The sequence below is a fragment of the Saccostrea cucullata genome, unplaced genomic scaffold, assembly GCF_032062105.1.
Source record: "Saccostrea cucullata isolate Sc308-1 unplaced genomic scaffold, CSIRO_AGI_Scuc_v1 ctg829, whole genome shotgun sequence".
Taxonomy (NCBI): Eukaryota; Metazoa; Mollusca; class Bivalvia; order Ostreida; family Ostreidae; genus Saccostrea; species Saccostrea cuccullata.
Genome location: NW_026928409.1, coordinates 47,306 through 65,592, shown reverse-complemented (window position 1 = coordinate 65,592; position 18,287 = coordinate 47,306). Strand labels below are relative to the sequence as shown.

Below are 18,287 nucleotides of genomic sequence, written 5' to 3'. Positions count from 1 at the left end.
CAATACAACGTAGTATTTTTCTAACAATGTTGGATCTCAGCCAATCAGAGAGATGGAAATTATTCAATCATATAATAAAATTTATTATTGAGTCAAATGCTGATTAATGTTTTTCATACTAATTGTTAGTCCATTATTTATACACTGACATGACGACGGATTGTTCCGTTATTACCCCATTATGACAGAGAGCACACGGCGGGTGTGACCGGTCGACAGGGGATGCTCACTCCTCCATGGCACCTGATACCACCTTCGATGTTTTGGAGGTCTTTGTTTGCTCTGCTTCTATTTTGTATTCTTTGATGGACTTTGATATTGAATAGTGTTTCTTATCTCAAAATACTCCATGTACTATAAATTACTTTGAACTTAACTCATGTGAAAACTCAAGTTCTGATCTTATTTGGCAGATCGTTGGTAAACATAGCTCATTTTTTGATTAATTTCAAGAAGTATTAGATCAATTACAACATGTTTTTCACAAAGCATGCTTGGGTGAAGGAGATTCAATGCTTAAATGAAGGACAGCACTCTACGAAAAGACATAATAACTAGGAATTAGTGAAAAATCAATGGAATCAATTTGAAATCTATATATCGTGAACCAGAAAAATTGAATATAAATGAAACATCATTTTATAGCATAGGTTCAAGTTTGTTCAAATCATGACCCCCAGGGGTAGGACTAAGTGTAAAATGGTGATCAAAGTTTCACATAAGAATTTTAAAGGTGAAAAATCGTAACATTTCCCTCTGAAGAACATATTAAAGTTGTCATATTTATCTGGGAACATCTCCGGCTTGCAAATTCCAAGTCCGTTTAAGTCATGGTACCTGGGGGTAGGGTAAATCCAAGATTTGACAGCAAAGTTTAACATTTTGGTTACATCTTATTACATCTTACCGAGAATTATTAATTCTTTGAAATGTCATCATATGCAGGTGAAGGGCTTTAAAGGGGCATGGACACAGTTTCAGCTAAAATTTCAAAATTTATTTTTTCATTTTTACAGATATTTAACTAGGGTCTTTCTAATGATCATCAAAAAATTGAACGCCAGTTGTCCAAATACAAGACAGATTTAGAGCTCCAAATCTTTATGTAAACAAGGCTGGTGTCATGTTTTTGTTTACATAGGTTAATATTATAATATATGTTCGTTCAAAGTAGATAATTTCAAATAAAAGTTAATTTTAAATACAATTCGACAGTTACTATTGATTTGCTGAACTTCATTTTGTTATAAATATGATATTTTCTATATGTAAACAAAAGCAAGGCACGAACCTTGTTTACGTTATGAAGGACTTTAAGTTCTGTATCTTGTTTGTTAATCAACAAATGATGTTCAAATTTTTGCTAATCAATAGATAATGCCTTAGGTAGGCATTGTAAAAATTGAAATTGTTTTTTAAAAAATCAGTTGAAACTGTGTCCAGGCCCCTTTAAGATTTGACGTTTACACGCCATTAAGGGCAAATGAAGGGCGAGGGCTCTTTATCTTGCCACACCTACCGTGACACCGCAGCTCGATTTATAATGTCTCTTTCAAAAGATTTGTGACCTCTGCTTCAAGTCCCGGGGGTTTTGCGAAGGAAAAGTCCCTATCTCTATTTATATCCATGGTTTAACGCAGCGCCAGAAAATAGAACCAAACAAAGTACCTCCATATCACGAATCGAGGGATGGAGGCGATATATAGTCTACATATAAAAAAATATATAGGACAATTTTGTTAAAAAATCTTCTCAAGAACAGCACAGCCATTGTTATTAATCAAATTGATTTGGAAACATTCTTTCAATAAAATCTTCTCAAAAACAGCACAGCCATGGTTAATCAAATTGATATGGAAACATTTTTAGTCAATAAATATTCAAATTATCTAAAATAATTCTGGTGAGCGTTATGACTCATGGAATTTTTGTTTCAATAAATAAAACATAAAATAAATGTATGGGGAACTATATTCATAGGTTCCAAACCTGAGGATGATTTTTCACAAGTCCCTGTTCCACAAATCGAAGAAGCAACTAATGAAGTTGGGGTAACGTATAAATTATGCATCAATTTATAATTATCTAAATCAGATCATTTGACATTTCATTATATTGGAATATATGCAGCCATGCAGTCTTATTTGTAAACTTTAAAATTAGAAATGGTCGTATGGTGGGAAAAAATGCAGTAGTCCCTTTTATAAAAACAATTTACTTTAAAATGAATAAGGTTTTGGTCTGTTTCTTTTCACGAATAGCCAGGAGATGGAGGAAAATTTTGTGACATTTGTGAAATAATCATGGGAATTATAGAAACACAAGCCACCATGAACAGAAGCGCTAAAGCAATAAACGACACAATATACACCATTTGTCAATTGTTTTCACGTGACGTCATGTTAGTAGTAAGTACATGTAGCTTTGTGATGTTTTTTTAGGATCTTAAGTGTGAACTCTGCACGATTCTCATTAACCTGTTAGACGACATGCTTGCGAGGAATGCCACCATTGGCAATATAAATAACACGGTGTATTATATTTGTGATCAACTTCCGGCTGACGTTAAATCATCAGTAAGTTTTGATATTTTCTCCAGTTAAAAAAAATTATTATACTCTCGGCCATAAACAAATACCGGTAGTAGAAGACAAATGAGAGTCATATTGGTATTGTCGGAAATGACGTAACAATTTTTGAAACGTATGTTAATTTCTCTAGTTACATTAAGTTTGGAAGTCCTTGAAAATTCTTTTGCATTATGAAAAGAAACTTTTAAAGAGCCTTTTTTCCCCTTTTCTTAATAAAAAAAAATAATAATGATAAATGTGTTATTTCCTTCTCTTTTGACTTTATTTAACAGTGTGACCTAATTGCACCAACAATAGTTAAAAAGATAGAAGGAGGATTTGACCCAACAACAGCTTGTAAAGATATAAAACTGTGTACACAAAGTTTTTCAGGTAATATGTGCATATCGCACTAAAAACAAATAATTATTTATTTTACCGGTCGGTAGGGGATATTCCCTTTTCCATGGCGCCTTTACCACCTCTGATTTTTTGGAGGGTTTTGAGTGTTCTGCTCCAATATTGTAATTTAATGGACTTTAAGCTTGAATACTGTTTGTTTCATAAATTGTCTTGTATATTTTCATAGGTGGAGAATATATACAACAATAAGTTGAAAATTTTGCCTCGGTTATAATAGGAAATACCTTTCTTGTAAAACAAATTTTGCGATACAATAGTTTACAAAGTAAGTTTAATTTTAACTGGATTGTTACATTTGAAGGTGTTGTAGATGAAGCCTTGGAGAATATTGCCAGCAAAATCAAAGAACAAAACGCGGAAAAGAAAATAGCCGAGGTAACTAAAATAAATCGTAAGAAAAAAATTGTTTTATACTTGCATTGAAAAAAATACTCCATTTTTTTACATTTCGATTTTCCTTTTTTTGTTGCAGGATGCAAAATGTGAGCTCTGCGAATTCCTTGTAAATATAATAGATCAGGAACTGGGACAAAATGCTTCATTTGACAAAATAAACAACACCATGTACTCACTTTGTAATCTACTTCCAACCGGCATTAAAGCAACAGTATGTAAATCAATCTATGGAATAAATCCCTCATTAAAATCACTTCTTCTCAAGTATTGTAAACACAAGCTGGGAATAACTGATCATGATAGGAATTCCTGACATTATTTTGAAATTTTGTTTGTTTTTCAAAAATGATTTTTTCGTAAAAGAAAATACTACATCTCTTCAAAAAGCAATGGCAATAAATGTGAAATCTACGCGTGCTAATTTATCCTAAATTGATATGTAATATTCATTTCTTTTTCAAACTGCTGGGATTTCCATGATTTCTATGTGATATTGCTTCTTTGTATGTCTACAGTGTGAACTTATAGCACCGACAATAGTAAAAGAACTGGCACAAGGTCTTAATCCACTGAAGACTTGTGAAACATTGAAGCTTTGTACGAATGGAACAATTTGTACGTATCTATCTACAGACCAAACATAAAGAATAAACGCTTTACACTCGTAAAACTCAGCATGTATATATCTAATGTTATTGGCATTATTTCAAACCCACAAAATATTGCTGAAATAATATATATTTTATTTTTCCCTTCCTTTAATAACCTGCACTTATAATTCTTGATCGAAGTATGCTGGAAGCATCTGAAAGAATTCCATATGACAATGACAATTCTGCAACTGTTGTATGATTATAATTTACATTGTGTTTTCTTCAAACAAAAAAGCAATGAAAAATTGGGATAAATGACAATTTAAAATATAAAGAATTCGATATCCATGATAACTTCAGATACAGGACTAATGGAAGGATTCCGGGAACATGTTTCTAAAATAATGAGAGGACCCTCTGCAATATCGCCTCAGGTATAGGTTTTTTGTTTACAATCCCCCAAAACAAGGTGCAATGATTTCTTTATGAATGAAATAATTTAGGAACTGACATATTATGCTCACTTGTTTATCTTTCTTTCTTCTAGGACGCAAAGTGTGAACTTTGTGAATTTCTAGTAAAAATAGTTGACCAAGAACTTGGACAAAATGCTTCTTTAGAGAAAATAAACAGTACTATTTATGGTCTTTGTAATCTCCTACCAGCTACAATCAAGGCTACGGTAGGTTATGAAAATATTTTCTACTTTTTTTCATACCTATTCATTTCATTTCAATTGAATCTTATACAGACGTGTATCTTGATTACTTAATAAGCACTAAAACCATTGTTCAAAACAATGTTCCATTGTGAAGTGTATGACGTCACGTAAAAATCAGGACAAAAATAAACAAAAAAAAAACAACAAACATACAAAACAAAAACATTGGCATATAGATGACTTTTAAACAATATTTACAGTCCTTTTGTATATCTTGTAAATCATTGTATGGTTAACTGACGTTTCATTGGTTGAGAGATTGAATTTCCCACCAACAAACTGCTGTGCGGTTTGTTATTCAATTTTCAACCATGAACATTTTCACCCCTACTAATGTTATTGTGATTTAAATTCAAGACACGTGGTTTAGGTTACCTATTCAAAGGTTATGGGTAGAACCGGTTTTATAAATAATATTGGCAGTAAACATGAAATTGCTATAGTCTGTTTCTTCTGAAAACATGCCCTGTGAAAAATGTGTTTTCATACCTTTCTGAAAGACTTTCATGATTTTGAACAGAAATGGGTGGCTAAAGGGGAGGGGGGGGGGGGTAAATAAAAATTAATACATCTTTTCATGGCTTACTGCAAAAATCACAGCTTAAAAGCTACCAATACGCTGGTAAAAAAAAGATGTAATATCATCTACACTGACATACCTTTTTTTGCCTTATATGGCTATTGCTATTAATGCGCACGGAGGATCTTACCACGAGCAACTGACCATGCAATTGTTGATTGAATACGTTTACGCCAAATACATGTTAACATGTTACTTCGAACACGTGGTTCAGTCAATCTATGATCATGTCAATGGAATGCAAAATAAAAAAAAATGTCCTTATGAACAAAATGCAAACATTAAAAATCATGAAAGATATCACAGGGCTCATGGGCGTTTTTAATTTGTTGTTAACTAGAGAAAAAAATGTTTTATAAAATGTAAACGTAGTTAGTGTCAAGTTCAGAACACCAGCACTTCAAGGGTATGGAAAACGAGCAGCTTCTCGTGTGCATTTTTATGAACAAAACATTTATTAGGCTGTCTGAAATTAAAACTATGTTTAACGTCACCCGCGCGCGTAGGTTTTGGAGAAAATCGTCTTTGAAAAAAACAAACAATTCAGAATTCCGTATCTCCGTTCCGCTTTGGTTCTACATTTAGCGACTCAATTGTGCATCCTGTAGTGACAGAAAATGTGCTTTGATACCTTAGTAGATGGTGTTTGTGTTTTATTAAAAGAAAAGGAGTGAATTAAACAGTATGGGATCATAAATGTAAGTAAAAAATAGATGTTTTATGATTGAAACTAATGAAAAAGTTTATTTTGTTGATTTTTTTGTCAGTCTTCGAATCTCATGTACCATGTGTACAGAATGTGACAATGTTAGACTCAGTTCGTGATTATTTTGGCTGAACTTTTCATCGTAATTTGGAGAGAATCGAGAGACTTTACTGAGTGCAAGATGTGTAAAAAAAAATTATATACAGTGAGATGCATCATTTGAATTTTATTAAATATTTCAGTCTGTAAAAATTTAAAGGAACAGTAATCAGGTAATGAGTAAGGTAATTGATTTCTTCATAATTCATGTACCTACAAATAGCTACATGTTTTTGGAAAGATAATACTAGTCACTGCCATTTGAGCAGGGAGAAGCTTACAGAAGATAGTGTCTTTCAAGTGAAGGAGAAAGTGGTCGGGGTATTTTAAGAAGTGAAGAACCCTGTCCTGTGTATGGAATTCAAGGTATTTAGAATAAACTACATGTAATACACTTTCAAAACTAAATTCTAATAGAGAAAAAATACAACATAATTCAATTTCAAGATATTTCTATGTAAGAATGTATTAAATATTGTCATCATAATTTTTATTGTAGATATTGATCAACTATTCCCACAAGAAGAAGCATTTCCTTCCATGGATTTGAGGCAATATAAATCCAAAGGACAACCAAGGCCTAGTTAAAAGCCACTTTCCTGCACATTCAGTCTACATTGTTTGCTCACAAAAGGACTCAAACAAATTAACATTCTAAGGAAAAACTCTGCCAGGAAAATTAAACTTAGGTGTCATATCCGATACTCTTATTACTCAGTTGTAGTTTTTTTTAATGTACTGAATAGGTTTATTTGAATAAATTCACAATTGTTTGAAATTTTTGTTTGTTTATTTTTTTCTTCCCTCCCTCGTAGGTTTTGAACTTTGGAGGTGACGTTAAACGTAGAATTAACTTTGAACAGCCTTACACAACTATACTCGTGATCACGTGTGTTGACCGGGGAATCTACCTGACAATTGTATCAGGTCGAGACCACTAGATTTTCTGACGTCAGAATAAATTTGCATGTAAATTAGCTATCTGTTTACTTTACCCACTGATGAATGAGTCGCAATGCATTGTGGGCTACTACAAGTACTCAGCTGTGTTGAAAATGAAGGCCAGCTTGAATTGTCCCTGGGAAACTTATTTTCAATTCTTTTTTGAAATTTATGGAAGAAATATATAAAATGATGTATAATCTTTCATTTCTATGCTCACATTTACAAAATTTGCTTTATGAAGCCTTATATATCGACTTATAATACATCGGCCTAAACCATTGTTCGAAGAGACGTACATGTAGGTGCTATCGTGTTGATAAAGCATTGAGTGTTTCACGTGATATACGTGTACATAGTTTTAGACAGCAGTACAAGGTGCGCTATTATTATTTAACCCCTAAATATTATCAAAAAGTTTTTTAATGTACATGCAAACATAAAAGCGTTTGCACACTATTCGAACTTTCGATGCAACTATTAATCATATAAAACAACTCCAATATTAAATGTGAGCATGGAGCAATTTATTGGGAATGTAATCTTTCAATTTCGGATTTAAAAAGTGACAAAGAAGCTCTACGGTTTTTCCGGTGACGAAGTGAATATTGTGCAGAAATCGGCGAAAACCACCTGTCGCCATCGAATCGTAAACAAGTAGTAGAGTGTCATGCTTTCGGACTCATTCACTTGATTGGCGAACGGGTGTGACGAAGGTTTCGTCACGTGTTGAAAGTTGCCTTCCATATAAGGTAGTGGTCTCGACCTGTGTATTCACCGATAGTATTATACAATAAAGGAATTTATCAAGCGTAAAATTCCTGTAGTATTCGTAGTAACCCATAATGCAATTCTCATTCAGCTGATTTGTCAGTTAAAGGTCACATTGGTGCCTCATTGGCTAATCTGACGCCAAAAATATAGTCCTGATTCCCATGCAAACTATTTGTCCAAAAAGAAATTCTAATTCACGACAGCAGAAAATTGTATCATAGAGAATACTTATTTAAGTTTGAGTGAATTGAAAAGAAATCGATTCAAGTACATTTCCACAGAATGATATTATAGGGTGGTGAAAACTAAAACGCAACATAGCTTTTCTGTTTACCATGTCTCCACGTGCTAGTCACATTCTAGCCACATTTCCGTGAATAATTTACCCTATCTCGCTGAAGTCTCGCTAACTCTCGCCAGAGCCACTGTCAGAGCTACTCTGAACTCATCGGGTTTTATAATTTGCAGAACACCGAAAAAGAAATGGTTCCGAACACATCAGTAGGGGTGATTTTATCCTAGAAAGGAAATGGTTTTCGTAGAAACGTAACAGTTGCCTTAGCGCTTAACATATCCAGATCGAGATAGGGTTTTTCATCCTGCAACCTGTGTTTTCAGTAATTTAATTAGATGTCACTACCACTAAAACTATACAGTGGGCATTCGCAATTATTATATTCACTTTAAAACTAATAGAAAATGGTTGCTCTAGTTTGGTGTATGAGTTCGTCAACTTTGATGTCTGTGCGTTGTTTTCACTTGTACATTTGTTCATCGTAGGCCTTATTTTTCAGTATGCTCACAACCGGTTAGAAAAGCCGGATTTTGTCAAGACATTATCAGAAACATTTATACGAACCGAATCGACTGGCCTCCGTGAAATTTTTTCTTCTTCTTATCTGGGAGACTTGGGTTTTTAAGCCGTGAAAATACCTCCAATCACTCTTGACCAGTCAGGACTGTCCTGACAAAAGGATTGAATAATATCCCTATGAAAAAGATAAATGCATTGATGAATTCCATGCAAAAGAGTATCATGGCTGCATGTATGTCAAGCGCCAAAAAACGAGAAATGTTATTTTCATTTGGGAGGGAGTGGGGTCATATGAATTTAAAATATTTTATTAATTGTCAATCAAAAACAAAAAAAACAGATTGGTTGCTTGGAAAAATCAAATAAAGCATTAAAAAATTTTCATTTAGTTTACTATCAGCTAACTACAGATTATTACAATTTGAAGACGTCAAAAGACAACTTCGTATTGGATATATTGCAGAGGTCTTCATTTATTTTTTATTTTTTGTTTTTGCTTTGTTTTTTGTTTTTTGTTTTTTTTTTTTTGCTTTTATTTATCATATTTATATCATATTTATAAACTTTTGGGTGTTTCAATCTGAGAATAACAATTTTTTGGTTTTTGTACTGTAAATTAAATAAGGAGGAGAATCTTAAAAATAACCATTTCTTAGACAGGAACTCAATATAACTGGATTTCTTTTTAGTTGTTGTGCCCCGTTGAGGTCAATAAATAAATGTAACAGCGTTATCGTAATCAAATGAAAAAGAATTTATCTTTATTTTCAACATACGTGTTAGTTTTTTCCTTAAAATGATTTGGTACAATCGCGCTCCACGCACACCTGTTCCGAATGCCTTGAAAAGCTACTGAATCCTGAATCTCAGTAAAATATATGTACATGTATGTGAAATGATTGAACATTTTGGAATGTCCGTTCAGAATAGCCTTTTCTTTTCTATTTTTTTTCTTTTTTTTTTTCTTTTGGTTCAAATACATGAACGCACACACGAATCTAGTGCTTTGTTTTCGTATGAAAAACTTTATTGTTGAAAATTTTAAATAACATTTCACAGGTTGCAATGATAAAATCTGTGTTATTTATTTCGGTTAACATTTAGGAAAAAGTAAAAATTTGATTGGTCATTTTAAGCAAATATGTTTTGCTATTAAAATAACTTAAGGTCAGATGATACAAACAAACTTTTGTCACAGAATTTAAAAAAAAAAACAAGTTGGGTCATGTTTAAATGTGTAAAATGAATAACTTTCACCGGGTAGTTTTTAATTTTTTATTCAAATTTGTACAAAAATGGAATTTTAAGTGAAAAATATTTGTATAGATTAATAAGGATGGTTTCAGAAGGGCATACCTTTGAACATCACAGAAGGTTTACAATTTCTTTATTTTCTAGAAATTTATTATTTGCATTATTTCCAATGAAATTAGGCCAAAAAATATATACCAATCCATGCATCCATTTTTTGTTTGTATCATCTGTCCTTAATAGGATTTTGGCTGTTTTCTTATTCTACACTTATACATTAAAAATATTTTGAGTTTTTCTTTGATACTGTTATCAGGGTTGTTAGGATTTCATTGGCTGAGGTGGAATTGGTTTATTCATACAAGTACAGGTAAACAAGGGTTGTCCCCAAAACACGTAAAGAAGCGTACTTTTATTTTAAAAAATCAACAATAATTAAAACATTAAACACAATTATTGAGTAATTACACTAAAACCCTATTTAAATATAATACTTCATTATCTAATTTAATATATACTTATGAATTACAATGTTTGATATTCAAATCTTATTCAAATAAGGCAGATATTAAAATAAAATCTTGATATTCCATTACACTGTAAGCAAAATTTTCCTAGGTTTATTTTATATACCGTGATAAAAATGATTTCAGAAAGCATTATTTGCACCAATTTGAAATACAGTTTACCAACTTTTATCCGCGACGACTTTATGTCGCAACTGACCAGGAGTAAACAAGTTCGCGATAGTTAATAGAGACTTTAGGACAGTTCGCGATGATGAGGTTCTCGCAAACCTCGAAAAATATATTCACACGCGAATAAAAGTTGGTTTGCAGTCTGACTTGTTGGGAAATTGCTACTATGTGGACACAGGCGGCATTCGGAATTGTGATCAAATTTTCTGAACTTCAATTCAGTGCTACAGACACGTAGAAGTAAAACGTATTATATTGTACAAAGGGGAGTGGATTTTAGTCCTTGATGTGTTAAAATAACGACTGTGTACATGCATATAAAGCAACGAAACTAATAAAGAGAGACCGAATGGAAAGACGGATGAAAAAAACCCAGAGAGCAAGGGTTTTCTAATTATATTATTTTCGGCAGAAAAATATACCCGTCCCTTCATTATTATACGGATATTTCAATGTAAAATCATACTTTACACATTAACGAATTTGATTGTTATATCCAAAAGACAATCCAAACCGGTGATATTAACGATCTTCATCGCCATCATCATAATCATTAATATCATTTTTATTTTTTTTTTAAGCTATAACGATTACTTGTACATGTAGCATTTTGTAAACATGTATTTTTTTTTTACATTTTGATTGAATCTGTTTTGTCAAATCCTAAAGTGATACTTGTCGTCTGCAGTGCAATCTTGTAGCGCCATCTATAGTCTCAGAGCTGGCCAAAGGTCTGGATCCACTGAAAACTTGCGAATCAGTGAAGCTGTGTACAAACGGATCTCTGAGTATGTCATATTACTAAATTAAAATGTAAAAAATTGATTATAATCAAACCCTTACAGTAGTTGTAATACTCTATTAATCTAATGTCTTTTTATATATATACCGTAATTTTATCGGAATGCCTAAGATTTTGATTTTAAAGGGAACTAAAATAAACCAGTATTTCTTATGGAATACTCTCAGAATATTTGTGAAATTTGACTCCCATTTTACATAAAGTTGTAGAAAGGGAAATACAACAGATTTGTTTTAAATTCGGCTTTAAACAATAAAAAGCAATGACAAAAAAGAACAACAACAAAAATTGAGTTCTTTCCCTAACACTGATAGTAACATTTTCAACAGACGTTTTGTTTGGGGCAGGTTTCGTTGAAATTGAAAAATCCGAAAAAGAATTCATCTCTCAAGTAGAACAAATAAAGGTAAGAATTCTTCAAACATTTCATTTCAGTAATTTTTTAATTACTGAATAATTAATTAGGAATGTTGTGTTTCCATGTGTTTCCACATGTTTTAACCACAAATTAATTCATGATATTTTACCTGTGTCTTACGATATATATATGATCACTGTCAAAATATTCATGATTCTCACATGATTCTCATATGCATGGCCTTTCATACGTAATTCATATGTATATAACTTCACATGATTTACATATGTGTAATCATATGATCCACTTATGATTTGCCACATATGATTCTCATATGATTGTTTATCCCGCTTCAGACAAATTTGTCGATTACTGATTGGATAAAAGCTAATCACATGACGCCCTGAAATTTTCCGTTTTACATATTACGTCTCCGTCGAGGCGTGTTTCGTTCGAAGCGTTGTTATTGTAAATAAAAATGGCGGCTAAGAAACGGTTTACGTAGGTAGTTTAGTTAAATTTCTTGTTATCTTAACGATATTTTATGTTGATTGTTATTGGATTAAAACTAATATTTTCATAATATGCACAAATATTTCTTTCATATTGAAAAAGGTCTTCAGCGGGATAAATTCGTAACACAGTCAGTTAGTGACCTAATACGGATTCATACAGGGTGTGAAATGGGAATCCTTATCCTGCTTCGCCTCGCCCAATACGGATTTCCATTTCACACCCTATGAATCCGTATTATATAACTGATAAAAAACATTTGATTCTCATATGATCCACATACATGTATGATCCTCATATAAAAGGCAATGCATATGTGGATTATACTAGTATATAGCGAAATTTCCTAGTCTTTTGATAGAGTACTAGTATGGCCTTAAAATTTTATATATAAATTTTATTAGGATAGTCCTGCGTGTGAAGTTTGTGAGTTCGTGGTTCAGATCGTGGACGAATACATAAAGAGTAATACCTCAGGGGAGAGCATCAACACCACGGTCTACAAGATCTGTGCGCTCCTCCCCGAACCTGTTAAAGATTTGGTATGCTTCACATTCTATTTTAAGGGAAAAAACAGAAAAAGTAGTATTTATCATCTAACTTATACGATGTTTTTCAAATAAATATATCATAATTATTTATGTATAAGAATAATGACAATCACCTTTTCTTCTTTTTAAGTTAAAATATACTGTTTATATAATACAAAAACATATCTGTGCCAGGGAAAAACCAACTTATAAGAAGCTAAAATATGAATAGTTTTTCTTTCTTTCAATCATTACAATTATCAGATTTTCCTTTAATTGCAAATTGTAGTTTTTTTTCAAATATAGAAGGGTTGAATTCAAGTAATTCTTTAAAAACTCATCTCTGGTAAATGATCATTAATATAGTGCAATACAGCAGCGCCGAATATTGTGAAAACCATTGAAGATGGAGTAGATCCGAAAAAAGCATGCACAGAAATTAAACTTTGCAATAACGGTAAGTTAATTTTGAAAAACTAAGTATATAAATCCAAATTTCATTACAAGATATAAGATTTGCGTACATGAGTATCTAAAGGTATCTAGATTTAATACAACATTGATTTTAATGTTCATTATCAACAACCATTTTAGGGACCTATTCTGTGACCCTGACATTACCTGGTGTGTCATGTGAAATGTGTCATGGAATGGTGGAAGCTGTTCTTCCTCGACAGTTTACAGAACAAGTAAAAGAATTAATGAGAAATAGAGAATATCTGTGCCTAACAAACCCAGTTTCTTTAAAACGTCCAATAATAAAAATTATCAATATTTACTCAAAATTACTTCAAAGAGATAAATTAAGGTAAGAAAGAGAATGCTAAAATTCAAAACTAGAGATAATGATATGGTCTGTTGTTTTGCAGTTGGCCCTTAGACTGTGCGAGGTCACGTGTCCACGTGAACACGTCAGACATAGAAGATCAGTGGTGAAAAAATCCTCACACTTTGTTTCAGATCTCATCAATAAAGAAGAGGAAAAGTTGAAAGTTGTAAGATTTTTTTTAATTTACAAGTGTTCCTTTAATGTTGAACTACTAGAATTTTTTTTTTTGGTGTCGAAGTGATTTAAAAAAAAAGAAGATAAGTTTGTGTTTTTGCTGGTTAACGTCCCTCTCGAGAATTTTAAATTCTAATGAGAGAATATATACAAACATGGCAATAGTAAAGACTAATAGAAAAAGAGAAAATATTTCTTCAAAACAGAAGAAGAAAAGTTATGCTTTTAATATTTTTCATTTACAATTTTCCTCAATTTTTTCAACTTACTTTTATTTCTGGAGTAATTTCAATTGTTCATTCTGATGAGAGAATTTAAACAGATAGGTTAATAATATCAACAAACACACAAAAAAAATATTTTGCAGAATTATCAGAAGAGGGGATGTTTAACAGCTATCTAAAGAAGTGCGATTATTCAATTACAATTCTTTATTTAAATTTTCAACTGATTTTTGTTTTCGAAGTATTTTTTTTTAAAATTGTTCATTCTTCTCATAGAATTTAAGATATTTCCATCCTCAAAGTTTTAAGGGTTCAAAGTAGAATAAATGCATTATTTTCCCTGAATATACATGTAGTTGAAATTAAGTAAATATAGCAAAAAATATAAGTTGCTATATTTCAAGAAGTTAGAATACATTTAACAGCAGTGTATCTCAACATTGAAAATTGTTCATTTTTAGTGAAAAGTATGATAAACGTTTGGGTAAAAACCGGTTAAAATACGTAATTTCGATGATAAAAGTTCCAAAGTAATTTTTACTTTATAAAATACTTGAATTGCGATTATCAGCAAAAGCATCTTACATGAAATCTACAACAAAGAAAATGCCTGGATACACGAGGAGTTATTGCACTTTTTAAAGATTGAATAATTTATTAAATAAAGAAAAATTCATTTTTATGATTTTTTTTTTACTTTTATAATTATTTACATTACATTACATTGAAAAGCATTTATTCTAATAGGTATGAATTTAAGAGGCAGTCCACCGAAAAACCAGGCAGTATTGTATTAATAGGCGGCACATCGAATGTGATGAATATTTGGTATTTTATTAAAAACAATATCAACGTAGTCCAAAAGGAATAATGTAACTGAAGATTTGTTTGATAATTGCTTATTTAGTAAAATATCCTTGTTTTTTGTGTTTTTGAATTCCCCTATATAAACCATTGAAAGTAGGTAAGAAACAAAGAGCTGTAATTTCTAATACAATTTTAACAGGACTATAATTCACACTTAAATAAATCTAGAAATATTTCATCTTTTTGTTTAAAAAATAAAATCATTGGGAAAAACACTTTTAATAGAAGTTTTCTGGCAAAATATATAGACGTTTTAATGAAAATTTGCAATGCAAGAATTATCTCCCGTGGCATCGGTAAATCTGCTAAACACATTTTCATCGGAATCCTAGTGAAATATTTAGAATCGATACACTAAAGAAAATTATTAAACAAAAAATAAATAATGTATTTTCAAAATATAATTCATTTTCGCCTCCAAACATAATATTTAGATTAAAATTGGCTATAATATTCAGGTTAAATCCACGTTTCCATTGATGTATATCAGTGACGTCATAATATTGCGTCACAATGAAATAGTTACAAGTTTTCCAGAGAAGTTCGTAAATTCTTTGCGTAAAGTGTAAAGAAAAATATTTTTTTTAAAAATGATTTCTCTTTTTCTGTTTCATTACTCTTCAGACTGCATTATACTAAATGTAAAATAATATTTTAATATCAAAATGTATTTTACACAGTACACGGGCAGCGTCTCAGCAAGATGACGTTTTGATAAGTAATTTTATACATGTCCAAGAACTAATTGTTTAAAATTGATTTACCAGGATATACGTTAAAATAATCCATGAAGTTTTATAATGAACATTTCTTATAAAATTGGGAATCAATGATGAATGTTTTAGATTTACGCAACATTTATAATTCAACGAAGTTGGTAGATCTAAAAACTAAATACATTTATCTATGCAATCAAATCAAAATAAACGATCTACAGAAAGATTAAAAATGAAAAAAAAAACTGAAAAATAAGTTATAAAAATATATTTATTGAGTTAAATTTACTGCTGAACTCCCGACTATAGTTTGGCACTGTAACGGAAGGTGGTTTAGTTAAACATTTGGTTTTTTTTTTTTTTTTTTTTTTTTGTTTTTTAATTTTATTTATTTATTTTTATTCGGCGATTGAAACAATCACATGCTCATATTTAATATGGAGTATAAACCTGTGACTATATTGACCAATACTAGAATGTTTTCACGTTCATGAAATCAATTTTTAAAAATAATGATGCCATGACCCCGCACCCCCCGTTCCGCGCTTCTTGCTTGCGATTTATCGGCTCTTGAATAAATATACTATACAAGGAAGAACTTATTTTCTTATTTATATAAAATCAAATTTTGTAAAAGAGGAAAAGGCTTTACAGATGACAGGTAAGAAAAAACTTGGATAAAGTCGAGACTGTACACATAAAAATATTTCTTGCATTTCGGCAATTTTAATTTCGCTACTGATAGAATTTACCCTTTAATTCCTGAAGTAAATAAAAAAGAAATTTTACTTGAAAATAAGATGAATAATGAAGCTAGAAAGTTGTCTGCTCTGGTTGTTGCATAATGCATGCACAAATACTTTTTTTTAAAAATACCTAGGATCTATTAAGGTAAGTCACTCCTCAAATTTCTTATATCAAGGATTTTTTGATAAGTATATTTTGGATAAGTACTCATAAAGTGTGACTCAAAATCGCAGAGAAAATAGGGGGTCAGTGTGCATCGTACTGATGTATGGTACATTTAAGTTGACCTTTTTGCACTTAAATTTTAGCCCTTTAGTTTATTACTTTTATTCAATTATCTCTTATTATATTTTATCAGCTGTAACCATGGCAATAAATTTATTCTTACTTTACGTAAAATAATTTAAATAATATTTATCATTGATCAAATCTTGCAAATTCATGCGCGTAAATAATTATGTGACCTTTTTGCACTAAAATATAACATATTTTGGGTATTAGAAAAATAAGTAGGCAATATAATATTTATTTATATCAAGCTTTGTATGACTTAAGTGCTGGTCAGTCATAAGTATCGAGTAGTTTAGAATAATGAAAGAAAAAGTTGGGGTCAGTAATGTTAATTTTGAAATATTGGACAAAATATGCAATTTTCAGGCAAAAAATACTGTATATTTTATCTTGACTTCTTTGATATATCTCTAGTTTTTGGCAAAGTTTGTTGAAGGAAGATGTAAAACTTGTTCTAAAAATATAAATTAAGACCTACATCAAATATTCCTATCAATATCATAACGGAAAATATTCTCCGAGTAAAAGTATGTGAGGCTAAAGTTTCAAGACATTAGATTTAATAAATGTACAGATTTGCAGAAATTCCTGCTAAATATCCTTCCACCACGAAAAATAGTCCCTAATAAATCTTGCTTCTTTGAAGATTTTTGAGCAGTTTTTTCTTTGATTGTTAAAAAATATACATCGTTGAATATAATTATTTTATAAAAATTGAATTTTAATAAATATTTTTGAAGTTAGAGGTTCTGCGTGAACTTTTCTAGAAAGCTGACGAGTGACTTACCTTAAGAAATCATTAAGACAATCATATCAGATGTTTTACTTGTAATCTTCATGTAAGTAAAAGATATTGGTAATTTAAATAATACATACATTTGAATCTATGGTTACACTCATTTAAAAACAGTAATCTGACTGAAAAGAAATAACAGACAAGCATTTTTTCTGATAAAATAACATGAAGAGCCAAATTTAGGAATTTTTTTAAATTTATGGTAAAAACCGATCCCGATTAAAATAAAACCGATCCCGATCGAAAATAATGCAAAATTAATTAATTTATCAAACAAAAGGCAACTGCCACCTATATAATATGTTAAAAAAATAAATAAAGAAATTTCTTAATCATATTACAACAAAAGAGCCAAATTAGACATTGCTATTTTAGTATTTTCTTTTTTATACAATTCCGGTCGGGATCGGTTTCATTTGTGAAAACTATAAAAAAAAATAAGTAAATTTGACTCCTTTTATTTCTTTCAAAATACCTTTTCCCAATGATTTTATTGAATGACCTTAAAGTTTGTACTTTGTATTCATAAAAAAATAAGTAAACAAATATGTCCTTGTATTGTATTGGGTTTTATAACGTAATTAAAATTGGATACTGAATTTAAACATTTACCTGCTAAACTCAAATTTGGACCAGATATTTTTTTCTGAAGAAGTATAAATTGGAGTCTTATTCATCATAAAATAAAAGATAAAAGTCTATTATATAAATAATATTCATTGGCACATCCACCTCTGGAGTATCTGTTACATATAAAACAAAATAAAAACGTAGTATTTTTTTACCCTCATGTTGACCTTTTTGCACTTAAAATTAAGCATTTACCAAAACTAGGACTAGAGGAGCACTATGAAATTTTTTGATGTTGTCATG

General features: G+C 30.8%; 1 protein-coding gene across 1 annotated transcript in view; it reads left to right on the top strand.

The window, feature by feature from the left end:
- LOC134277489 (uncharacterized) overlaps window positions 1-18,287 on the top strand; it is a 37,479-nt gene that overhangs the window by 17,175 nt on the left and 2,017 nt on the right. Inside the window, exons 13-26 of the mRNA XM_062759817.1 lie at window positions 1,981-2,051; window positions 2,442-2,576; window positions 2,864-2,963; window positions 3,295-3,368; window positions 3,466-3,600; window positions 3,905-4,004; window positions 4,343-4,416; window positions 4,530-4,664; window positions 11,256-11,355; window positions 11,717-11,775; window positions 12,645-12,782; window positions 13,137-13,227; window positions 13,365-13,459; window positions 13,640-13,765. Coding sequence (XP_062615801.1) covers window positions 1,981-2,051; window positions 2,442-2,576; window positions 2,864-2,963; window positions 3,295-3,368; window positions 3,466-3,600; window positions 3,905-4,004; window positions 4,343-4,416; window positions 4,530-4,664; window positions 11,256-11,355; window positions 11,717-11,775; window positions 12,645-12,782; window positions 13,137-13,227; window positions 13,365-13,459; window positions 13,640-13,765 — 1,433 coding nt within the window. The remainder of the gene's footprint in view (window positions 1-1,980; window positions 2,052-2,441; window positions 2,577-2,863; window positions 2,964-3,294; window positions 3,369-3,465; window positions 3,601-3,904; window positions 4,005-4,342; window positions 4,417-4,529; window positions 4,665-11,255; window positions 11,356-11,716; window positions 11,776-12,644; window positions 12,783-13,136; window positions 13,228-13,364; window positions 13,460-13,639; window positions 13,766-18,287) is intronic.